The 26,185-nt window shown below is 43.8% G+C and overlaps 1 protein-coding gene across 6 annotated transcripts in view; it reads left to right on the top strand.

Moving 5' to 3' along the window:
• Positions 1–26,185, top strand: part of TEX2 (testis expressed 2) — a 104,505-nt gene that overhangs the window by 49,098 nt on the left and 29,222 nt on the right. For all 6 annotated transcript variants that reach the window (XM_060645699.3, XM_060645693.3, XM_060645694.3 and 3 more), the window contains 3 exons: positions 13,637–13,837; positions 14,964–15,303; positions 16,551–16,798. In XM_060645699.3, the coding sequence (XP_060501682.2) occupies positions 13,637–13,837; positions 14,964–15,303; positions 16,551–16,798 (789 nt within the window). The remainder of the gene's footprint in view (positions 1–13,636; positions 13,838–14,963; positions 15,304–16,550; positions 16,799–26,185) is intronic.

The raw sequence follows: 26,185 nt of genomic DNA, 5'->3' as shown, positions 1-26,185 counted from the left end.
TGTGGGTCATACAGTTTCTGTTACAATCACTCAACTCCTTATGGTAGCAGGAAAACAGCTGCAATGTGCAAATAAATGGGTGTGGCTGTGTTCCAATAAAAGTTTAAAGAAACAGGCCTCGGGCTCAGTTTGTTGACCCCTGCCTGGGGTATTAGAGTTCCTTGCATCTAGCTGGCAGAAGGAGAAAGAGAAAGGAAGAGAAGGCATACCTACTTATAAGGCCTGTACCCAGAAGTGACATACATAACTTCTCTTCACGTTCCACTGTGAGCTAGTCATATGGGTCCTCCAAAGTAGCAGGGGTCCTCGGGAATCTCGGACTTGGCCTGGGCAGATTCTTCCCAGCAACAGCTATACACTACAGAAAGGGGTGCCCGAAGTCTGAAGGCACAGTTAGCCTTCTCTGCCTCCCTTTCGTAGTACTCACAAGTATCCTAGTTACATGTATGTTTATCGTCCGTCTTCTCCAGTACACCGTAAGCTTCATGAATGCACAGGCCATATCCATCTTGTTCATCATTATGTCCTCAGCACCTGGCACATATTGGGCACATGATAAGAGTATTTATTGGATGAATCGATCGGTAGGTGGGTGGATGGATAAATGAGTGAAGGAACGCATGAGGTTTTATCAGGAAATGTAGGCAGGGAGTCAGTATTGACCCGGTCATCTCCTAATGAAGTTGCTCTTTTTAAAGAAATCCCTGATACTGTAAAAAAAAAAAAAAAAAAAAAAAAAAAAAATTTGATTGAAAGGGGTGGTCTTTTAGGAAGATAAAAAATAATTACCAAAAAGTACAGATTAGTGAGAGTTTTTTTTATTTCCCCACTGCAGTGGAAACACCAAGGTGGCCCATCTTTGACAAGATTTGACAAGTAAACCTGATGTTTACTGCTTGGGAAGCATCTGGCAGCAAGTCTGCTTTTCTCTTACCTGTACTCATACAGCACTGGCCTCCTGAATTCAAAGGGAGAGAAGACCACTGGCGTCTGCCAAGCAGAGCATTAGAGAAATGGGGATGGTGGCAGGTTCTAGATCTCTGCTCTCTGAATGTGTGGTTCCTTTATGAAACAGGTCTGTGAACCTGTTCCCAGGGTGGAGTTGAAAGAGCCGCTTTTTTTTTTTTTATAATTTACATCCAAGTTAGTTAGCATATAGTGCAATAATGATTTCAGGAGTAAAATCCCGTGATTCATCCCCTACACATAACACCCAGTGCTCATCCCGACAAGTGTCCTCCTTAATGCTCCTTGCCCATTTAGCCATCCCCCCACCCACAACCCCTCCAGCAACCCTCCGTTTGTTCTCTATATTTAAGAGTCTCTTATGTTTTGTCCTCCTCCCTGTTTTTATATTATTTTTGCTTCCCTTCCCTTGTGTTCATCTGTTTTGTATCTTAAATTCCACGTATGAGTGAAGTCATGTGATATTTGTCTTTCTCTGACTAATTTTGCTTAGCATAATACACTCTAGTTCCATCCTCGTTGTTGCAAATGGTGAGATTTCGTTCTTTTTGATCACCGAGTAATATTCCATTGTATATATATATACCACATTTTTATCCATTCATCTGTCCATGGACATTTGGGCTCTTTCTATACTTTGGCTATTGTTGATAGTGCTGCTATAAACATGGGGGTGCATGTGTCCCTTCGAAACAGCACACCTGTATCCCGTGGATCAATGCCTAGTAGTGCAATTGCTGGGTCGTAGGGTAGTTCTATTTTTAGTTTTTTGAGGAAACTCCATACTGTTCTCCAGAGTGGCTGTACCTGTTTGCATTCCTATCAGCAGTGCACAAGGGTTCCTGTTTATCCACATCCTCGCCAACATCTGTCGTTGCCTGAGTCGTTAATGTTAGCCATTCTGACGGGAATGAGGTGGTATCTCATTGTGGTTTTGATTTGCCTTTCCCTGATGATGAGTGATGTTGAGCATTTTTTCATGTGTGAAAGAGCCCCTTTTTGAAAAATAGCTTGATTTAGGGAATTAGCTGTTTTGAGCGATTTTCTGTGGACCCAGTACTATCCTGTTGGTATTTATAGAGGATGTAATGGTGCAGTTCTTGAGGGCAAGTATGGAAACTCTAAAAACAATTCCAGGACACGTGCTATAAAACCCGCCTGTGATAAAGATCTCTGGTATAGAGGCACAGCCCATTGACCGTGGTCCCACGTACCCCATCCAGGAGCCCCGTGAACCGCAGAGGCAGGGGTCCTGGTGCTCCAGGACTGTTTTAGGAGACTGCGTGTTTTTAAACTTCTGAGACATGTAAGTTCTCATTGGTGGGCCCAGGAAATCCTTGCAGCCTGGGCTGACAGTCCTAAATTGGCTCCATAAACAATCCAGAAAGCACTGCAGTTTTTCTTCTATGAGACTTCCCATGAAGATGAGAGGGAAAAGTAAAGCTCTTCTGCACTTTATCCAGGTGATTTTATTATTCCGTCCACACTGTACACATTTGTATTCAACAGTGACCCTGCTACAGTGGTGAATATGTAGGATGGAGAGTCACAGAGACCAGTTTGCAGCCAAGTAGTAGCTGTTCCCAAAGCCTGATAGGCAGTTGGTTAGGCCTCATGCCCCTCTGCCATCTCTCACTCAACCCTGCCAGTCAACAGCTCTCTGGTCCGGGACGGAAGCAGTCAAAACCTCTTTGAGGCCAAACAGTTGTCACAAAGTCCACAGAATGACTCCGAGAACCTCCTCCAAAGCCTGCTTGTTCTTAATGTTGGGGCATGCATACATTATGAATTCATACATTCACGCTGCTGATGAGAAGCAGCAAATAGGAGAAAGTTTGCCACGTAGGCAGCCAGGTGACAAGTCGAATGCGTGACAGCCAGGAGGGAAGGCCAGAAGGTTAGGAGACCCTAATGTGACTGAAGGCTTGGCAGTTGGGCTAGGTTAGCTCCAGGCAGAGCCTCGCGTGTGCTGCAGAGTCCAAGGGCATCATTTCGAGCAACGCTCTCTGCGTGGTAACTTTCTGGGGGTTTTATTTGGGGGCACTAGCTAGGTAGCCTGAGCTAGGGACCCTGGGAAAGACTGGGTCTGGGCATGGGGAGAATGAGGCATTTAGAGTCAGCAGTGCCTTTGGGATGTTCGTTTTTGCTGAGCATTCTTAAGCAAGTTGAATGCTTCTTCTCTAACGATGCACTTGTTACTTGACCAGGAGTATGCTTCAGTGCCAGTCGTGCACACTGACCTTCCCCATATCTATAATGATAAGCTTCCTGAAGATTTCAGAAGGTTTTTGGATTTATGTTCAAGTGTATGACTCATGCAGTTTTGAATTTTATTTGTGGGTAAATTCTTTATTTCAGACTTATAAACCGCCTGTAGAACACAACAGTAGAATGTTAGTTTCTGGAGTGAAGATCTGTGTTGTTGTTGTTGTTGTTGTCGTTGTTGTTGTTGTTGTTGTTTTGAGAGAGAGAGAGAGAGAGAGGGAGAGAATCTTAAGCAGGCTCCACACTCAGCACAGAGTCTAACACGGGACTGGATTCCACAACCCTGGGATCATGAACTGAGCTGAAACCAAGAGTCAGAAGCTTAACTGACTGAACGACCCAGGTGCCCCTGATCTGTCTCTTTTTAAAAAAGATGGCCCAGAAGGTTGACTAAAATTACATTTCTACCATTGCAAGACTAATAGAGATGAATTTTGGAGAACCTTTTTTCCTTAGGTTCCTTAAATATCAAATTTAGATATTTAGTAAGAGGGAGAGTTTTTTAAATATTGAATTCCCAAAATACAGACTTTGGTTTTGATATGTAAAAGAATAATTTTGTAGAGAGAACATTATCAATTTTGAGAAGAAATTCAAACTTGTAAATTTAATCTCAATTTCATGGAATTTTTTTCTTTTAAGAAATTAGAGTGTGCAAATCGTCAGAAGAAAACAGACCCATTACAGCCAAAAGAGACTTGGGTTGCTTTTCGTTGGTCTCTTATAACCCCCAGTACAATGAGTACAAGAAATAAAAAAGCATTTATTTCTATGTTATATCGAACTGGAAATATTCTGCTCCCATAATGGGTCACTTGAGGTTTTATAAACATGTCTGTTTCCCAATGTCCCATGTTGTTTGAGAAGCATTAGGTGAGATATTTCAAAGCAGGCAGCCCTCACTTGGCAAGCAGGTACCCATGTTTTAAAGTTGGTTGGAGAGTTAACGGCACAGGAAATGTGTCCTGAATTCCATGGGAACAATGTAGTTAAAAAGGTCAGGTGACTCCAGCATGATTTTTTTCTTGAACTTTTATTTTTCAACTTTTCACTATAGAAAATGTCAAGTATACACAGAAGTAGAGAGCATAGTGTAATGAAAGCCCATGTACCCAACACCCAGTCTCAGCTTCCACAATTATCAACATTTTGCCAGTTTCCCACTCAACCCATTAGCTTACAGCATAGCTAAACAATAATTCTGGTTCACTCCTATAGAACTAAGTTTATAACATCATTTCCTTGAGAAAACATATCCTGAGTTCCGGCTAGGTGTTACAGGACCATCCTTTTTGGTTTTGTTGCAAGTTTCATCTATGGAGTGAGGAGAGAGGTTGTGGGCATAGGTGAATCTCAGTGATGTTTTTTGGAAGAGTAAGGTTTAATCATGAAAGAAATCAATGCTAGATATCTTTCAACTCTAATATTTATTTTAATGTATAAAGAAAAGTACTGAGTCCATCGAAGATTGTTCTTATTGTTCAGTATTTAACCTTTAAGAAGAGGTTTGCTATACCCCCCAAAGGAGGTCGCCAACAAGATGGCGTCAGAGTATGAACATGTTGGTGTGTTGGTGCCCGAGGCCGCTGTGGTGAACTCTGTGTTTCATTCTTCTGCTTCTTTTCAGTGGTCTCCAAGATGGGTTGCTAAAGACTCTATCCAAGAAAAAAGTATTAGTTTCTATTTATATGTATTTTTACTCTTTCTAAGAAAGTTTATAGGCTTTGCTAATATTTACCATACAGATGACCATATAACCACCTTTGTCAAAATCCTTGGAAATTATCAACAAGACTATTTGAAATATGGATTTACATCCATTATCATTAATGATGAGCCTCATCCTAAGTATATATATTGTGCCTGGAGGTGTCAGCTGAAGATAGTACAAAGCTTTCAGAAAGGAAAAACTAAAAATTTCCAAAAGGTTAATTATTTCATCTTTTTCTCTCAATTCCTATTTTTTGCTTTTTGTAAAAGCTATATACTTCTCAATTCCTATATATAGCTTTATAAAAGCTATATATCTCTCAATTCTATTTTTTACTATATTATAAAAGTAATATATTAGAACATGATTTATAAACAAATGGATATATTATGGGTACGTACTCAAAATTTTCTAGCTGCTAGGATGTATGATCTAAAAAGTTTGGAGGCTACTGATTTATTGGCTTGCTAATCTATTGTCTTATAATTTCAAAACTTGTTGATATGATTTAATGTTTATCATGTGTTAACATAACTGAGACCTTGATTATTTCAGTGGTTCATCTGAGATCATGTTATTTTTTGGTCAAATGTGAATGTTTTCTCTTACGTTTCCTGCTATTTGCCAGTACGTTCTGAAAAGTGTTCTATGGGGTGCCTGGTTGGCTCAGTCTGTTAAGTGTCCGACTCAGCTCAGGTCATGATCTCACGGTCTGTGGGTTCGAGCCCCACGTCAGGCTCTGTGCTGACAGCTCAGAGCCTGGAGCCTGCTTCGGATTCTGTGTCTCCCTCTCTCTGTCTGCCCCACCCCTGCTCACTCTCTGTCTGTCTCTCTCTCTCTCAAAAATAAATAAAAAACATTTAAAAAATTTTAAAAGGGGCCAAAACCTGAAAAGAGAAAATCTTGCTTATGTTTTACTTTTGGAGACAGAAGAAAAGTGATCACCTGTTTATTTGCCTCAGAGATGATTTTCAGCAGCAGGGGCCTCAGCCCTGGCTCTGTCCTGTTTCGGATTTGCTCCTTCCCTGATAGGCTAGATGAAGGAATGATGCAGGAGAGCTGAGTGACAGGCAGCCTCAAGTGCCAGCACAGCCACATGACAGCAGAATGTCAGTCTGTGCAACACTGAAGATAGAGAAGCCCCGTCGCTTCCTCAGGCCAGAGGGCTGATGCTTTACTCTGGTCAGCACAGCATCAAGCTGACCAAGAGAGCATTGGTCTTGACCTCCTGGTTGGCACTGTAACTGAAAGTGAACATAATAGTAGTCCTTCCAGACTTTATTATTTTGCAAAAGGTTAATTGCAGCTTTTAATCTTTCCAAGTATGAAATGAGTCCCTTTATAGATTGTGGTTTGTACTTTCAGCCAGATACGGCTTCTAAATCCAGTAGAGAATGGAAGAGAAACCCCTGACCTTTTACAGATGGGATCACAGGACCAGTCGGTGGGCCAGACAGCTGCAGCCCAGCTGACTGTGGTCATTGTCCCCTAGTGTATGCACTGTCTCCATTTTAACAGTTCCAGCCTCAGAAAGAGACAAGGCTTGTCTGAGCTGCTTTCATGTAGGTTGAGAACATCTCTGAGTTTTTTTATTTAAAAAAAAAAATTTTTTTTTTAACCTTTATTTATTTTTGAGACAGAGAGAGACAGAGCATGAAGAGGGGAGGGTCAGAGAGAGGGAGACACAGAATCTGAAACAGGCTCCAGGCTCTGAGCTGTCAGCACAGAGCCCAACACGGGGCTCGAACTCACGGACCGTGAGATCACAACCTGAGCTGAAGTCGGACGCTCAACCGACTGAGCCTCCCAGGCGCCCCAAATCTCTGAGTTTTTTTAGTTGAGCTGTTGAGATGGAATGAGTTGCTGACTGCATATCTCTTTATACCCACTCCCATGTCCCATAGCAAAATAAAATTGGAGAAATATCTTACTTGGTAAGAAATTCAGGGTTGAGAATGTTAGAGAGCTGAGCAGTAGACCGTTGGGCGTGTTCGAGGAACAGGGTGCAGGCCTTGAAGTCTCTGCACTGCTCTCAAGTTTGATATTTGACTTAGATCTGGAAATGCTGTTTGCAGCTTAATCCAGGGAGTTGGTCAAGCTGCGGGAAAAAGTGGGCTGAGTGATGTTATCAAAGGCAATTGGGTTTGTATTGGGAGATCGCTTTTTGCAGGGACAGCCTGCCTGGTTTGGGGTCAGTAGGATGCATCAGGGGACAGAAGCAGGAGGATCATGCCTGGCCACCTCTTGGTCCAGGCGTCCGAATAGCCAGTCAGCGTCCTGACTAGTGTGGGTCGAGAAACAGCCCCTTTGAGTCTGTCAGGGTCTCCTTTCAAAGGTTGTAATGTTCTGGAAAGAGCTCTGCATGAGAGTCAGGAAACCTTGGTTTCAGTCACAGCACCTACCTTTCTCTGCTGTAGGGAAATGGCTAATTTAGTTTTGTCCTGAAAAGCCTTTTTTGCTCTTCAATTCTTTTTTACTCTTTAATCTTAACTCTTAAGATTCTTCCCAAGGGTACCTATTCTCTCTCTTTTTTTAAGTTTATTTTTTTATTTTGAGAGAGAGAGAGAGACAGAGAGAGAGGGAGAGAGAATCCCAAGTAGGCTCCACTCTGTCAGCGCAGAGCCCGACGCGGGGCTCGAACTCACTGTGAGATTATGACCTGAGCCGAAAGCAACTGAGCCACCCAGGCAGTCTAGGTGTGCTCAAGTATGATCAGCTTATTCTCTCGTTCTGTGCTATTTTGTGCAATTATAACTTGGTTTTCTCCTTGGGAGCAGTGACCAAGCCTTCTACTTCAAAGTAACCCCCGCCACTCTCTGCACTTGGTAGGATCTCAGCTCCTTCCTTTGCTTCTCTCCACTTAGGCAGCTAGAACAATACTTACCAGGCTGTGAAGAGCACACCAGCCTGTCCTATTCACTTGTGCTTTACATACAGATTTCATTTAATCCTCTTGGGCACCCTCTGAATTGGGCTGTGTTCATGTATTCAGTCAACAAACACTCGTTACAACTCTGATTGTCTTGTGGTGTTTGTACTCAAGTAGACCAGGCAGTTAACAGATACAGGGATAGGAGGGAGACAATAGAGAACTGAGCCTAGGTGATCATAGAGGCTCCCTGGCAGAAGTGTCACCTTTGCCGTGACCTGGGGGATGACCAGCCAGACAGAAGGTGGGCCATGCCATGGAGGGGAGGTGGGAGCCTGGGCCTCACAGTCAGGTAGACTTGGCTTAAGTTCTGGATTTGCCACTCTCCGGGCCACTTGTTTTTTTTTTTTGCTTGTTTGTTTTGTTTTGGTTTCTTTAAACCACTCTTTAGACAAATCACATAACCTCTCTCCTCATTTTCCTCACTTGGAAAACCTTGGGTAATTGGCAGAAGTAGCTAATGCACCTGAAGTGCCTGGATCATAATATGAGCTCAAATGTCAGCTATTATTACAAATATTAATACTAATATCTTAAAATCTTATGTGTAAGATTTATTCTTTTTACTTACATATGCGAACTGTACTTCAGCAAAGTGCTATGAGCATGGAGAAGTTGATCACAGCTGGAGCAGAGGGTGAGGTGGGGACGGGGGAGGCACGAAGCTGGGAAAGTAAGCCATGTTAGACGCTCTCGCTGGTGAGAAAACAGGGTAAGCGTCGTCCAGCTTGGCAGTCAGCAAGTGGTGAGGCCAGGATTGGAACACAGGTGTGTCAGACTCATGTTCTGCTCGTGTTTGTGGGCGGGCTTCAGGGCATGTGTTTGGACCAGCAGTCTGTCCTGTAATCAAGTATGATCAAGGGTCAGGCCTCGCTTAAGCTAACCACCGATGGTCCACCACAGACCATCCAACTCAAACCACGCAGTTGAAATCCTGACTCGTGGGTTGTATTTGTTTGTTGGCAGGTGTGGGCTTTAGCCTCTTGTAACTCCGTAACACGAAGAAAAGAACATGGTAGTGCGGGAAGAAGGCAATGTGAAGATAAAAGGGAAGGAGGAGCCATGGGAGCCTTTGCGTTTGGAGCGCAGCCACTGGTGGTTCTGAAAGAGCAGATAGGGAGAAGGAGGGCCAAGCAAGCCCCGAGCCAGGGGAAGGGAGCTTGGAGCCCCTTGGACCTCTCCCAAGGAAAGGCATCTCCTAGATTGTCTTCCCAGGCCTCGCCCTGCCTCTCACTGCTGTGTCTTCCAGTGGGGCAGGTGTACGGTTTTCTTTTTGTACTGTGTATGACTTAAAACCCTCTTTTCTCTTCCACATGCCTTTAAATCAGGTTGTTCTAGTATTTCTACAGTTTGGCAAGTGGCGGAGGGTGGCCTGTTACCTGTCAGAGCAGTCAGCAGAGGACAGCCACATGTCGTCTCAGAGCCACGGCCACGTTGGGGGGATGCGGGCTGCCCCCAGCAAGAACTCCGGAGGGCTGGCTCTCTGGCTTGGGAAGGAGCTCAGGCTGCTGGATTGAGAGCATGGCTTTGTGGCTAGAAGCCAATCCCTGAAGCCCTGTGGAAATGATTGCTCTCGTTAACCAGATGCAGGTACCCGCAGAGGGTATCCCACACATGCTGTGTATCCTCAGGTAGCCTCTCTTCTAGGTAGATGTGTGCTCAGAAGGAAATAATTCAAGAAGAGCAATCCCTGGTGGGGACCGTATGGCTAAATGGCTCATAGATGACACTGATAGCAGGTTGCTCTTTTAATCTCATTATCATTCCCTGACCCTAAGAAAGTCTTAAGCGCCAGCCCTTCCATCCCTCCCTCCATGGATTCTTCTTGGTTTTAGTAGCTCTGCAAGTAACTGCAACGTGGCCTTTCAGCATGGCTCTGAAGTAGCCCAGAAAAATCGGATCTGCTTCAAGTCCTTTATTGATCTATTCGCCTTTAGAACTTTAGGCCTAGTAAGCCTATTTATGTAAGAAAGTGTCCTTTATTAATCTATTTGCCCTTAGAACTTTAGGCCTAGTAAGCCTATTTATGTAAGAAAGTGTCCTTTATTAATCTATTTGCCCTTAGAACTTTAGGCCTAGTAAGCCTATTTATGTAAGAAAGTGTCCTTTATTAATCTATTTGCCTTTAGAACTTTAGGCCTAGTAAGCCTATTTATGTAAGAAAGTGTTTTCTGCAACCAAATTGAAATAAAAAGAAAATGGTGGCTTGCATGCAGGAGATCTTTAGTGAAAATGTTGTTTGAAACCTTTTAGATAAACGTTGTTTAAAAAGACAAATATATTTCTAGAAAATGCATATTTTTTATAGTATATATGAACATTCACCAGATAGACCATATTCTGGGTCATAAAAACTTAACAAATTTAGGGATGCCTGGGTGGCTCAGTCAGTTGGGCGTCTGACTCTTGATTTCGGCTCAGGTCATGATCTCACAGTTTGTGGGTTTGAGCCCTGCATCGGGCTCTGGTGCTGGGCTCGGAGCCTGTTTAGGATTCTCTCCCCCTCCCTTTGCCCCTCCCCCATTCATGCTCGCTCTCTCTCTCTCTCTCTCTCTCTCAAAATAAATAAATTAACATCAAAAAAAACAACATATTTAAAAGAACTGAAATTAGGCAAAGCATGTTCTCTGACCATCATGGAATTAAAAACTAAAAACCAATAACAGAAAGATATCTGGAAAATTCCCAAATATTTGGAAGTTAAACAGCATACTTCTAATTAGCCTGTTGGTCCAAATATAGTCATAAGGGAAAATAAAAAATATTTTAATCAAATGAAATTGAAAATACCTATCAAAAATTGCAGCTGGCACAGTGCTTAGAGGGAAATTAACAGCATTAAATGCTTGTTTTAGAAGTATAAATTACCAATATTAGGATTGAAAGAGAGGATATCACTAGACTCTACAGACTTAAAAGCATAATAGGGAAATATTACAAACAACATTATACCCGGAAGTTGGGCAACTTCTATGAAATTCCTCATAAGACACAAACTATCAAACTACCAAAGCTCACTCAAGAAGAAATAGATAGCGTGAATAGTCCAGTAGCAGTTAAAGAAATTGAATTCATAGTTTAAAACCTTTCAATGAAGAAAACCCTAACCCTAACCCTAACTCCAGGTTCAGATGGCTTCCTTGGCAAATTGACTAAACCTTTAAGGAAGAAATATTTTACACAAACCCTTCCAGAAAATAGGAGAAGGAGTACTTCCCAACTCCTTTTATGAGGCTAGCTAATATTGAAAGATATTGCAAGAAAACTATAGACCACTTTCCCTTATGAACTTAGAGGGACAATTGAACAAAATATTAGTAAGCCAAATTCTGCAGTGTATAAAAAGGATAATAATAGTGGTATGCTGGTAAGCTGGCTCTCTGGGACGAGGGGAAACGCTCTTCATACTGTTCACTGATTTCCAGGGTATAAAAACTCCCACCATGGCTAATTGTAAGCTAACAACGTGAGGTCACTGACCGTGGAGTCAGGGAGAGATGTGTAGAATTAGCTCTCGTGAGCTGGTATAATCCAACTTCACATCATGACCAATACATAATTTTCCTGAGAATGTGAGATTGGTTCAACATTCAGAAATCGATGAACGTACTTCACCATTATAACAGACTAAGGAAAAACACACAAAACACTATGAATCAAAAAATGTACTTAGTTCTACACTTAACAAAATAAAACTACCCAAACTGATACTCTTAACAGTACAGTCTACTTCAGGCCCCATTGTGCTCTATGTCGCCTGTCCCCTTTTTCATTTCATTGCTCTGATCATTGCAACACCTAGATTACACCCTCTTCCTGTGGCCACTGCTTGCTTATTCAACATTTTTAATAGATGCAGTGACACATTAGGAGGAGGAAGAGATACTCCTAACGCATACAAAAAAACAAAAAAAACAAAAAAACAAAACACCCTACTGAGATCTATAAAACTATATAATTGGCTCATAAATTTTGCATATATACCCCACGACGAAGGTTGTTTGTTTGTCTGTTTTTAACTTACATTCAGCATACTTTTTGTGACGACCTTTTTATGGTTACCCCAGCAGGGTGGTAACATGGTGAAATGAAGACCCAGTTCTCTGCTGATTTGGGAGCAGCCTTGGGTCAAAACTCCTGTCCTTTTTAGGGGCACCTGGGTGGCTCAGTCGGTTAAGCGTCCAACTTCAGCTCAGGTCATGATCTTGCGGTCTGTGAGTTCGAGCCCCGCGTTGGGCTCTGGGCTGATGGCTCAGAGCCTGGAGCTTGCTTCCGATTCTGTGTCTCCCTCTCTCTCTGCCCCTACCCCGTTCATGCTGTGTCTCTCTCTGTCTCAAAAATAAATAAACGTTAAAAAAAATAAAATAAAATAAAAAAACAAAACTCCTGTCCTTTTTAAAGTCTTTGTATCAGCTCTTGACAAATTACTTGGCACATAGAGAGACAGTGCATGTTTTGATGAATGGATAATTGAATAACAGAGAATTCTGAGGATTCTGCATTTGCAGAGGCTCTCAGGTCAAGACTTCAGTGTGAGACTCAAGTACTCACCACGGAAATGGCCATTCTTTGAAAAGGATGGCAATCCCAACTGCAGTGTGATATTTAGTACCTCTCTGCTTGTTCCAGAAACATTTATAAAGTGAAGGGAGTGGAAGATAATCAATTAAAATTCCCTAGAGAATTTCTTTTCTTTTTTTTTAATGTTTATGTTTGAGAGAGACAGAGCATGAGCAGTGGAGGCGCAGAGAGAGAGAGAAGGAGACACAGAATCTGAAGCAGGCTCCAGGCTCTGAGCTGTGAGCACAGAGCCCAATGCAGGGCTTGAACTCATGGACCAGGAGATCATGACCTGAGCTGAAGTTGGGCACTTAACGACTGAGCCACCTAGGTGCCCTGAGAACTTCTTTTAAGGAGATCTGGGACACTGTATCATCTGAAAAAGTACTGTGGGGCAGGTAGAGTATTAGATGATAAATATTGATCACAGCTATGAGGAGAAGGAGCTTTAGCATAATTTTATGGTGTGTTAGGCTTTTGTGTGTTGTCAATACACTTTAATGTGTGTGCTGTTTTTGAAGATCAGTGTATAAGTACATTTATGTTACTGAGGGGAGACCTGGGGCACAATTTTACTCGTTGAAGTTATTATATGTGTTTGGATTTTGAAATACTGTTGATCATATCTATAATACTCAGTGCCTAATTCCTGATCATCTGCCTTACTGTGTGATTTCAGCGAGCCAGAAATGGAGCGGTAGGTGTTCTCTCAGTCCTGGAATGGTAGCATGAGTTAATGTGATCTGTGACATTCTAAAGATGGTTTGCAGGTGACCTGAGAAGAGAATGAGTTTGGCTAATTTAAGAAGGCCAGACTGGATGGGATTATTCACCCCCAGAGGAGGTCAGGCGGAGAGACTTGTTCTGTTTACATGAATAACACTTTTGAGTTTCCTGATTTGCTTGTTAGCTTTAAAAAAGAAAGAAAAGAAAAGAGAAAAGAAACTTCTATTTAGAGAAATGGACATTATCATTCTCCCCCAAATCCAGATTTTTAGTTATCAGAAACATACTAAATTATGCCTCCACCCTAATTATCCTTCAAAAGCTGAGCACTTGTCTTAGCAACCTCTGGTCACCAATGAATTGACACTGGCGTCATAGTTAGGTTTGGTTTCAGTGTCCCGAATACCTCAGTGGTCTTCGTTTTCATAGCCAATCAGATTTGTACTCTAATTTTACTAATGGAAGTTTTTCTTCATCAGGGATGGATGAATGAGATTTACAACTATGATCCAGAAACTTACCACGCGACTTTGACCCATTCAGTCTTTGTTCGACTTGAGGGTGGGACCTTAAGACTTTCAAAACCCAATAAAAATATATCCAGGAGGGCAAGCTACAATGAAACAAAGCCAGAGGTTACCTACATCAGCCAGAAAATCTACGACCTTTCAGACAGCAAGGTGAGCCCAGCTAGTATGGGAAACGCAAATGAAAGAAAAGCATTTGGAATCTTGGTTGCTTTACTGCCTTTTTTCCCCTCAAAAAGGGGGTGTGTGTGTGTGTGTGTGTGTGTGTGTGTGTGTGTGTGTAAAGTATTAGTATAATTTAAGATGGTGCCTTTCATGCAGATCAGCCAAGCATCTTTTTAAATGCAGATTCTATTTCAGCAACTCTGAATGGGTCCTGAGAATCTGCATTTATGTGAGCTCCCAGGTGATACTCTTGCTGCTGGTCAGCAGACCACACTTTGGAGGAACAAAGGCATAGCACACTCATCTGTTTTAAGGGTTATTTTTTTCCGTCAAACAAAAAGCTATGTGTAGTGGTTTAGGGTAATAACGACTGTAAATGTGGAAATTATGGGCATGTAAAATAACTACATTTTGATACGGGTTATATGCTTCTGTTTTTGAGAAAGGTAAATCATTTGTTATTCCAAAAAGCTATAGGTTCTCTGTTGTTATAACTCATGTGAGAGATCTTGAAGTTTACCCCCATGCAGAAGTATTTAAAATAGTTTTTGTATAAATTCACTCTTGAGGCTAATAAACTTGAGCTACCATCTAGATCTAGGTGGATAAATTCATTTGTTTTTTTCCGGTGTAAGGTTGGCCCAGGATCATTAAATTCAGTCAATAGTCAAACTCAGTTGATGATGATCTACTCAATACTTTTTGTGCCACTGTTACCTAAAAATTACAGATACCTGTTAATGCTTCCCGAATTCTTAAACATCTGCTTCTGAATGAGTTTGAGGAGTAGCAGGTCACTTCTAAACATTTATCCCAGTTTCTTTTTTTAAAGATTTTGTTTTTAAGCAATCCATGCACCCACCGTGGGTGGGGCTCGAACCCACACCCCCTAGATCAAGAGTCACACGCTCTCAACAACTGAGCCAACCAGGCGCCCCAAATTTATCCCAGTTTTTATAGTCGTGTTGTAGACAGGGTAGTAATTATGTCGCACTCATTTTAGTCCAAAAAGCTATGAAGTTTGCATCATGTTCTGCATAATGTGAGTTAATATTGGCACAGTGTGGCAAATTCTTAATTTTGTGTGTAAATCATCATTTCCCTTTCACTCTAGATTTATCTTGTACCTAAAAGTTTGGCTCGAAAACGAATTTGGAATAAAAAGTACCCCATTTGTATTGAGCTTGGTCGACAAGACGACTTTATGTCTAAGGCCCAGACTGATAAAGAGACTTCTGAAGAAAAGCCACCAGCTGAGAGAGAGCTGGGAGGTGAGGACCCTAAGAAGCCACCCCATCCTCAGGAGGGAACGAGATCAGGCCAGCGAGATCAGATACTGTATCTCTTTGGGAGAACTGGCCGAGAGAAAGAGGAGTGGTTTAGGCGATTTATTCTGGCATCTAAACTGAAGTCGGAAATCAAGAAGCCGCCTGGAGTCTCTGGAAGTAAACCAGGTAATGACATGTGTGCTAAATGCTTACGTATGTTCTCTCTGAAGGAGAACAGATTCTGAGAGAGATTCCCAGGTAGGTAGGAAGGAAGCCCACCCTGAACTGATGGTTGTCTAAGGAGTGTTCTCACGAGTCATTTACCTTTTAGGCTGATTTCTGCAACCCTTTGCACCGAATCATTTAACCAGGGATGGAATGACTTGCAGATGTATGGGGTTTTGCCTTTCCTGGTTCCTTAGGATTATATTTATTTTTACATACTGTGACTCCTCTGAGAAAAACACAGGAGAACCTTAGATGTGACAAGGAGGCAGGTGAGTCAGGGCAGTATTTCAGGCTAGTGCTCTTAGGCTCCCAAACCTGAACGTGGTCCGCTACGCCTGAGATCACCATAGAAATGCAGAGTCCTCTGGCCTCCGGACTCACATTTGTACCGAGGACCTGTCCCTCTGCCCCATGGACCCCACTTGGACCTTCGCTGAACCTCTCGGCGTTCTCTAGACCTACAGGACCCTGTCCTTTCTTTTTGCATATGCTGTTCCCTTTAACTGGAATGCTCTTCCCCCACCTGCACCAGGAAAATACCAACTACTTCTTTAAGAGGCAGCCTGGAGGACACTACCTGTGAAAGTCAGCCCTGGGGCTCTCTTGTGCAGAGGTAGTCACGCCCATCTTTCTGCCCTGAAAGTCCTTCAGTTGGGCTTCAGTTACGATGGTTATTATAGAGAGCTGTGATTTCTTTGCCTGGGTGCCCAAATTCAAGGTCAGGGATTATGTCTCATTCTTCTTTTCATGTGGAATTGACCCAGAGAAAGTGCTTGATGAAAACCTCTGTTGAATGAAAGATGGTAGTCTAGAATTGCCCTGAGCCGAGGGTGAGCACTTAGCTTTCTGCCCACTTTCCATTTGTCCCCGGGGGGTATGTCAGTTCTGTATTTGACCCTAAGTGATTACCAGGGGGGCAGAAAAAGAGAAAGGGACTTACCAGATGGACTTCATGGCTTTCAGGTCTTCTGAATTATCTTGGAGAAGAATAAAAACTGTTCTAAAGCATTATCTATTATTAGAGTGGAAGGTATTTTTCAGGCTAGGAAATAAAACCGTATATTTTTTCAAACAATCATTTGTTAGCATTATTGGCTGGTTTTCAGCTCAACCCAGTTGTGATAGTTGTTCGATGTTCTATGTTCTGTTTCCTCTGCAGTCACTTTTCTTTCTGTGAATTAACAGCCATCACTTCTTTGCTGCAGGGGTTTTGCCCTCACATAGCAGACACAACAGCCCCTCGGGGCACCTGACCCATAGCCGCAGCAGCAGCAAAGGCAGTGTGGAGGAGGTCATGTCCCAGCCGAAGCAGAAGGAGCTGGTGGGCAGTGTGCGGCAGAAGATGCTTCTGGACTACAGCGTGTACATGGCCAGGTGTGTCCCCCAAGAAAACCGAAGCCCCCAAAGGAGCCCCGTGCAGAGCGCGGAGAGCAGCCCCACAGCTGGGAAGAAGGTAAAGCTGGCTGCCTGGGCCGTGGCTTTTCTGCTTTTCTGCTTTTCTACTCAAACTCATTTCTACCTACGTAAGCACTCTGAGCACTTCTTGTGTACTAAGCCCAGCTGTAGGTACTGGGGACATGGGAGTGAACAAGACGGATAAGGGCCTTGCCCCTTCAGGTGGCTGGTACTCTAGTTGGTCGGGAAGACGGCAAGTAACAAACATCTGGTGGTGGCAAGAATGAAGGGAAAGCCAAGTACGGGAAGATGGAAAATGACCAGGTAGCTTTTTTAGAGCAGTGGTCAAGGAGGGAGAGCCTCCTTGAGGAGGTGACATTTGGGCAGACACCTGACCAAAGTGAGGAACTGAATCATGAGATCTGTGTGGGAGTGGCATTCCAGGGGAGAGGCCAGCAAGTGCTGAGGCCGAGGCCGGCGGGGGGGGGGGGGGGGGGGGGGGGGGGCGGCAGGTGGTTGGCGTATTCACGGAACTGCGATGAGGCCAGTGTGGTGACAGGCGGGGCCTCGTGGGATCAGTTCTGAGGAGGGCGGGACGCACTGGGAGGTTTTTGAGCAGGGAGTAATGTTGATCTATTTAAGGTTAGAAGCGGGTGGTGGGAGGAAGAGAGCGGGTGAGGGGCTGAGAGCGGGCTGTGGAGAGTGGGGCTGCGGAGGGGAAAACCGCTGGAGTTGGGAGACGTGGATGGAGGGCAGCTGGCTGGATGTGCTGATGAATTAGGGCTGGGGCGTGAGAGAGCCGGATGAGCCAAAGATCACTCCTAACCTTTGACCCGAGCAACTGGGCAATCAGTGGGGACATCCTCAGGCTCGTGAGTAATAGAGGTCTCATTCCTCAGTTACCTTTGTATTCTTAAATTCTCAGACTCCTTAGCTATTTCCAGTGCTTTTGAAGATTTCCCACGCGCATTACTCCCACAGTGTAACGAGCTGGACATTGACTCAAGATCATCTGCGATAAGATAAGGAATATAAGCTGCCATGTGCCAGATTCTTTAGGCACTTCCATAGAACTACCTTGATCCCTTAAACAGTCTTGCAGATTAGATGCTCTTCTCTCCCATTTTGTAGATGGAGAAACAGGCTCACCCAGTTGAGTAGCTTAATTTCACAGTTGCTAAGTGACGGCATGTACAAAACCTGGCCTGGGGGCTCCCGGGCCCTCAGCTGCCACGACTGTCATTTTGCTGGACCTGAGGCCTCCCGCCGCTACTCCGCTCAGGCCCTAAGCACCGCCTCCCGCCTGTGGAGCACAAAGCCTGTTTTTCTCATGTTCAGTAGCTTGCTACAGTGTTTGACCTCTTACAGTGACTGTATTTCTGTTCTTAACAGGAAGCACTTGGTGCCGCCTTCTTTGTGCTGTTAGCCAGTCACGGGTTTTCATTCATTGCACTGATCGCCTTCAGTGTGGAAGAGGCCCCTGAACCCTCACTCAGCTGACTCTGTCAGCCAAAAACAGACCATATGCCTCTGCCAGCCTCTCACCCACTGCCTCTGCCCTCTGACCTAAGTTACCGGCTAAAGTGGGAAGTTGACCTTCCTCTAGGCCGGGGTTGGGTAATACAAAACGATTCTAGGGATGTCCTGTTTACCACCAGCAAATCCCCCTACCCCAAATCCCTTTTCTCCCTGGGTTATCAGCTGTCTGGCCTCTCATCAGACTCAGGGAAATCAGGAAGATAATTGTATTCATACTAATGTAAGAAAATTATGTAATAAAATTCTTGCCTTTTGAAAGAGTTCCTTAAATTTAAAACAAAAACAAAAACACGGGCCTGGGTGGCCCAGTCGGTTAAGCATCTGACTCTTGATTTCATCGCAGGTCATGGTCTCATGGTCGCGAGCTAGATCAAGCCCTGAGTCGGGCTCTACACTGACACAAGCCTGCTTGGGATTCTCTCTCTCCACCCTTCCCCATCCACCTCCCACCCCCCGCCCGCATTCACACATGTGAGCGCGCGCTCTCTCTCTCTCTCTCTTTCTCAAAAACAAAACAAAGCAAACATGTTTTAGAACATTGTTTCCTCAGTGTTTCTTACATGTACTTGTTGTATCATGTCCCCACTGGGGTCTGTGGAAGCCCCAGGAGGGGCTGGGGGGCCCTGATGGCGCATAGCCCAGCCCCTCAACCCAGCATCGCTGCCACTGGGGGATTCTCTACTGCAAACCTCCTTTCTGAGTGCTTGGCATTTACCTCTTTAAGTGTCAAAACATGTTTTTCGTCTTCTAAGTATGATGAAAATCTTTAAAAGCCACATTGCATTTCCTGGCCCCCTTAGGCAGAGCAGGCAGGGACGATGTAATCTTGATAATTGAAGAACTTGACAACAAACAAATCCAAGCTTGTCGTCATGCAGGCCTGCTGAGGTCAGAGGCCTCTCACCCCGTCGGAGCCATCCTGGTGCGGATTCTGCAGCCGTTCATCTCCATTGCCATTTGGCCGCTGTTTGTACGCATCCTTCTAGCTGCTTTTCCTTGAGTGCTTCCCCATCTCCCACCCCCACCCTTAATGCAGTGACTCCAGTCTGCGTCTGCGTGGGCTGGGAAACCAGAGAGGCAGAACTGTGTGAACAGGATGACTGTCCTTTTGAAGAAGGCCTATGAGGCCTGGTGCTGGCCTCCAGCATCCACTTGACCTGCCCGAAGCGTGTGGCGGCCTAACGTGCATAACAGTTACTCATTTTTCTTACCGACTTGTACTTTGACTAGGCTTGTCAGTGAAGGCTTCTCTCTGCTCTGTACAGTGTCAGCTGAGGAGGTCAGACTGGGGGCCAGAGGAGCTGAGGCATCCAGGGAGCGGAGGCCCCACTCCCACGGCTGGCACACAGATGCTGGTAGTTGGCTGGGAGCTCACTTCTCCGTGTGGCCTGGTGACTGGGTTCTGAGGGCAAGTCTTTCTAGAGAAAGAGCCACTTTTTATGACCTAGTCGTGGAAGTAAAATAACATCACTTCCATCATGTTCTTTTAGAGCAGTCAGTGTACCTTCCCAGGTTCAAGGATGGGGGTATAGATTCTACTTCTCGCTGAAGAAATAGCAAGTTCTTGGAAGGGCGTGTGGGTTGGGAAATACCATTGTGCCATTTGGGGGAAGGAAGATCTGCTATAGCTTCCTGTACTACTTGTATTTCTTTTCATGCTTTCCTTGAATTAAGTCAGGGGAAGTAGTTCTTAACCCGTTTTGCTTCTTATTAATTTTGCAGTTTGAACAACCAAGGACCTTTTCCCTCCATTTTTAATTTTTTTTTTTTTTAAGTTTTGTGTGCGTGTGAAACATTAACATGGTTCCAGAGATCAAAGCTTTGCAAAGACCTACACTCAGAAAAGGGCCATCTCCCCCACCCGATTTCTTCCGTTCCTCCATCCCTGACGTAAGCCAGTCTCCTTAGTGTCTAGTTTATCCTTTCTGGCTTTATTGCCCCTTCTGTCTTAGTCAAATGGTAGCATATTATGGATACTATTTTGCACCTTACTTTTTTCACTTACCAGTACATTCTGGGAATCACTCCACATCAGTTCATAGATGTCTCTCCCTCCTCTTGTTTTTAAACAGCTGCAAAGTACTTACTCCATCGTGAAAATGTTTCACAGTATATAGACATTCTCTCTTTTATAGGGGCGTAGAGGTTGTTTCCAGTATTTTGCAATGACAAACAGTGTTGCAGCGAATAGTTTGTATATGTGTATTTTTGTGTTGTTGGGGGTGTATCTCTAAAATAAAATCTTAGAAGTGAGGTTGCACATCAGAAGGTAAATGCACATGTATTTTTGTGAGGTATTACCAGATCCCCTCCGTAAGCATCGCACCAATGTTTGTTCCCACCAGCCATGAATGCCTTTGCCCCCACAGTCTCGCCAAATATGGACCCTTTGGATGTGGCGATTACTGTTCATTCTTCCTGCCAAAGACTGGGCCACGTTATTTCTTAGGGTCCACTGCCTCTGACATAATGAGTCCGAGAGAAACTGAAAGGGCGCAGAGACAAAAAGGAACCCTTGACATTTTTTCAAGTTATGCTGTCACGTCACCAGTGTCAGCCACCGGCCAGAGCTTACCCAGTGTAGCAGGTCCCCTCCTCTTTCATAGAGGGAGCTTGGGACACAGCTCCAGGCCTTCGCTTCAACCTCTCCCCTTCCCCACTGTCCCCCTGCTGCTGCCCCTTGTAGGCCGTGGTCAGAGCATCTCTTACCCTGAAGGCTCCAAGTCTAATGGCAGCATCCACCCACTGGGCCTCCTTGCTCAACGTTCACCCAGTGCCAAACTAGGTCAGGAGGTGAATGGGGCCACTGATGCTCAGGAACCAAACTTGTGTTACAAACACCCAGGATGTAATTAGTAAATATAGACTAGGTTTGTATTAAACAGCACTAAAACAACACAGTAATATTGTACTTATTCTTACAAAAATTAAAAACATATTCAGGGGATTCTGCATATTGAAACCACTTTGGAGCTCAAAACTTGAATTATAAAACCACTCTTTTCAAGGAAAGGCCTGGTACTCCACCTGTTTAGTGGTTAGTGACCAGTTACCGAGCCCTGACCGGCCCTCGCGACTGCTTTGTCCCACAGCCACAGGCTGTGCAAGCCTCTGAAGTCTCCAAACCCCTGTGGTATTGGCGCCGTTTTCTCGCTGTTCGGGCACCTCAACATCTAGGACAGTTGAGAGACCATGAGGCTGGCTGAGGAGGCCAGAGCTTTATTGTCTTGTCAAGGTAGTCTGCTTGGTTTGAGGAGGAAATTTAAATAGTAATTCAGAAAACAAGAAAATAAGGAAACTCTGTTTTTAATAATGTCTCCAGGTGGCATAGCATTACCCCTAGTGTGGTTAGCCCGGGAAAGGGGACCACAGGGCTGCCTGCAGATTTGCTCTTGGAGGCTGCTAGTTCTGTGTGCCCCAAAGTGGCCTGCCTGGGAGAGAGGACCATCGGTGGGGCAGTGGTTTGCCTGTCCTCCAGGAGCAAGGCTCTGATACTCAGATTGTGTCACACATTTCCATGCTCATTATCCAGGGAAGATCCTAAATGTTGAGAGATACTGTAGGCCTCCCAGGTTTGGAGTGTCCTGTCTTCATTATTACTAGTTGTACTGATTGTCTTGTTACCTATGAACTGGATTGTAAGATATTACTCCCTATTTGCTGTTATCAGATGAGAACCCTAAAAAGCAAACAGGAATCCAGCAGAAACCAGGAAGTCTTAAATGGGAGAGTGGTTTTCCAAAACTTCCCCTTTCTCTGCTCAAAGACAGCTCTTCAAACATTTAAAAGTAGAATTGAAAAGTGCTCCTTACACAGTGAGTAAAAAAAAAAAACCATGAAACCATATAGTTAATTTAAAAATAAATTTTAGGGGCACCTGGGTGGTTCAGTCAGTTAAGCATCTGACTTCAGCTCAGGTCATGGTCTCACAGTTCATGGGTTCAAGTCCTGCATCGGGCTCTGTGCTGACAGCTCAGAGCCTAGAGTCTGCTTCAGATTTTGTGTCTGCCTCTCTCTCTGCCCCTCCCCTTGCTCATGCTCAGTCTCTCACTCTCTCTCAAAAATAAACATTAAAAATTTTTAAAATACATAAATAAATGTTAGAAAGGATACAGAAAACAGTGCCAAGATAGTTCAGGGAAAGGGGGAGAAGGAAAGAATAGTCTTTTCAACAAATGGTGCTGAAACAACTGGTATCCACATGACAAAAGAATGAAGTTGGACCCCTACCTCACACCATGCACAAAAATTAACTCAGAAGAGCTCAAAACTATAAAACTCTTAGAAGAAAACATAAGCATAAATCTCTATGGCTTGGGTTAGGGTAAAGCTTTTTTAGATAGGACACTAAAAGTACATGCAACCAAAGAAAAAACTGTAAAAAGATAAGGTAGGACCGCCTGGGTGGCTCAGTCAGTTGAGCATCCAACTCTTGATTTTGGCTCAGGTCATGATCCCAGGGTCATGGGATTGAGCCCCATCAAGCACTGAACGTGGATTCTGCTTAAGATTCTTTCTCTCCCCCTTTGCCCATCTCCCCAGCTCATGCTCTCTCTCTCTCTCAAAAAAAAAAAAAAAAAGATAAATTATATTTCATCAAAATTAAAAACTTGTGCCGCAAACAATACCATCAAGAAAGTGAAAAGACAATGCACAGAATGGGAGCAAGTATCTGCAAATCATATATCTGATATCCTAGTACCTAAAATAGTTAAAGGACTCTTACCACTGAATAATAAAAAGGTGAATGACCCATGGGGCACCTGGGTGGTTCAGTCAGTCTGACTTTTGCTCAGGTCATGATCTTGTGGTTTGTGAGTTCAAGCCCCACAGTGGGCCCTGCACTGACAGTGCAGAGCCTGCTTGGGATTCTCTCTCTCCCCCTCTCTCACTGCTACCCCCCCCCCCCACACACAAATAATAAATAAATAAACACTTTTTTAAAAAAGTGAATCACCCAACTAAAAAATGGGCAAAGGATTTGAATAGCTATTTCTCCAAAGAAGATAAACAGATGGCCAGTGAGCCTAGAAAAGATACTCGGTCATTAGTCATCAGGGAAATGCGAATCAAAACCACAATGAGATACCACCTCACAACCACTAGGATGGCTAGAATGAAAAAAAGATAATAGCAAATATTAGTGAGGAAGTAGGGAAGGTAGAAGCGTTGTATGTTGGTGGTGGGAGAGTGAAACGATGCAGCTGCTATGGAAAACACTTTGGTAGCTCCTCAAAGTGAACCTCTAGCTGTGCGACCCAGCAGTCCCGCCCCCAGGCATACGGCCCAGAGAAACGGAAACCTATGGCCATACAAACACTTGTACACAAACGTTCATGGCTCCATTCTTCACAGTAGTCAAGAGTGGAAACTTCTACCACTTGATGAATGGATAGAATGTGGTAAACGCATACAATAGAATGTTATTCTGCAATAGAAAAGAATAACGTACGGACATGTGCTATAGTACGGGTAAAGCTTGGAAACATGATGCCTCAGAAGAGGTCAGTCACAAAAGAGCACATATTGTATGATTCCGCTCATGTGAAATGTCCAGAATAGGCGAATTCACGGCGATAAATTGATGGTTGGTTGCCTGGGGACGGTGGGGACGGTGGTGGGGGTGGAGTTGGGGGAGAATGGCTAGGGGCTGCCCAGGAACACGAGGTTTCTTTTGGGGGTCATTAAAATGTTCTAAAGTTGATGGCAGTGACAGCTTCATAACTCTGTGAATATGCTAAAAACCATAGATTGTACTCTTTAAATGGGTGCATTGTGTGTTATGTGAGCTGTATCTCCGTAAAGCTGTAAAAAAAAAAAAAAGAAGATACAAAGCCATGTTAGTTTGATCCAATTGTTTTTTAAAGTTCTGTGTCCTAAAGAGTTACATACATTGAAAAAAAAGACTGAGAGGAAATAGAATAAAAATGTTTTAAATAACTATATCTAGATAGTGGAATTATGGGTGTTTTCTGTAATAAATATGTATTGTTTTTATAATTGGGGAAACAGTTGACGGGCCTGGGGGAAGGGTCTTCCATTGTGCCTTCCCCTGGACCCAGCAGTCCTTTGTGAAACCCTGATGGCGCCAAATTGTGTGTGACCAAACCTTAGGAGCAGAGGCACTGAGCTCTCTTTGGAACAAAAAAAAAGCAGGGTTGGCCTTGGCCTCCTGCCATTTGTTACAGGAAAGTTTACACTAAAAAATTAAGTAAATTTGTAATTTACTGTGGAGTTTCACTTTTAATAAAAACTATATCCCAGGGTGCCTGGGTGGCTCAGTCAGTTAAGCATCCAGCTTCAGCCCACGATCTCGCGGTTTTTGAATTCAAGCCCTGCATCGGGCTCTGTGTGGACAGCTCAGAGCCTGGAGCCTGCTTCAGATTCTGTGTCTCCCTCTCTCTCTGCCCTTCCCCGGCTTGTACTCTGTCTGTCTCTGTGTGTGTCTCTCTCTCAAAAATAAATAAACATTAAAAAATAAAAAATAAACTATATCCCAAGAGCTTCTCAGACGCTCATGATGGCCTCCTTCAGCTTCAGGCCGTCGGACTCTCCAGGCCTTTTTTTGGAAGTCATTTTGAGAAAGTTACCCTATCTGAATGTATGTATATAGTTGAAATGGTGAAATGAATATTCTCACATTCCTTCCTGCAGGCAAATAGCAATGTTAGGAAACACACGCATATTTATTCTTTAAGCTCTTACATTTTTATGACATTCATCAGAAATGAGTTCTTTCTAGTAGCCCGGCGAAGCCAGATTTTGTTCATAAAGCTGCTTCAATGCATTGTCAATGTTTTGCTGCTCTTGGATTTTTCTTTGTTCCAATGAGTTTGTGAAGAGAGAAGCCTGGAGAAGGAACTGTTGAAAAGAAAAAACAACCTGCTTGTCGGTTATTTCAGAAATTTGTTTCCACATCGTATGCGTTTGGCTTGGAACATAAATTGTGAAATAGCCTTTGTTTCTTGCTCTTTTGTGCTAAACCCGTTTGCTGTGAATAACTAGTGTTGTAAAGAAAGGTTAATAAAGGGTAGACTCCCCCACGTGAGAAGGGAAAGTAACCAATCCTCTTATGTTGCCTGCAGATCTAAGCAAGACACGCGCTGCCCTGTGTGGGCACAACTTGGCAATGTCTAAATACCCGGGGGAGGAGGACATTGTTCTTGGATGGGTGTTTACTCGGAAGCCTGTGTAGATAATCTGATAAGACTCAAAGACCGTAACCTCAGAGAAGCTGGACCATATCCCCTTGGGGGCTGGGCGCAGATGTTCAGGCAGAGAGAAAAGTGATTCCCAAAACCATGTCCCATCTGTGGCATGACTGAGTGCTCAGTGATCACAGACTTCTGCTCCTGCATCTAGAACCTGGTGCTAGAAATGTCTTGGTTAGGGGTGCCTGGCTGGCTCAGCCGGTAGAGCACGTGACTCTTGATCTCTGGGTTCAAGCTCCACGTCGGGTATAGAGATTACTTAAAATCTTAAAAAAAAAAAAAAAAGTCTTGGTTAATATCAAAAGATATTACAGAACTGGAAAGAACAGAGGTACTATATATCCATTGAAGTGTTGGAATGATCAACATGTATTATTTTTTAAACAAGAGTTTAGTTGTTTTTAAAGTTTATGTATTTATCTTGAGAGAGAGAGTGTGTGCACAGGAGAGGGGCAGAGAGAGAGGGAGAGAAAGAGCTCAATGTCAGTGCAGAGCCCGATGCGAGGCTCAGTCCCACAAACCGTGGCATCATCACCTGAGACAAAGCCAAGAGTCAGACACTCAACCGACTGAGCCACCCCGGCGCCCCCAGAGTTAATTTTTTTTTTTTTAATGAGACTCACCAACATTCCTAAGGGACACCCGCGAAAACACCCGAATTTAAAGGACTCCTAGAACACAAAATGTTCCCTGAT

This window comes from Panthera onca, chromosome E1 (genome assembly GCF_046562875.1).
Source record: "Panthera onca isolate mPanOnc1 chromosome E1, mPanOnc1 haplotype 2, whole genome shotgun sequence".
Classification (NCBI taxonomy): domain Eukaryota; kingdom Metazoa; phylum Chordata; class Mammalia; order Carnivora; family Felidae; genus Panthera; species Panthera onca.
This window is presented reverse-complemented; position numbering and strand designations above follow the sequence as displayed.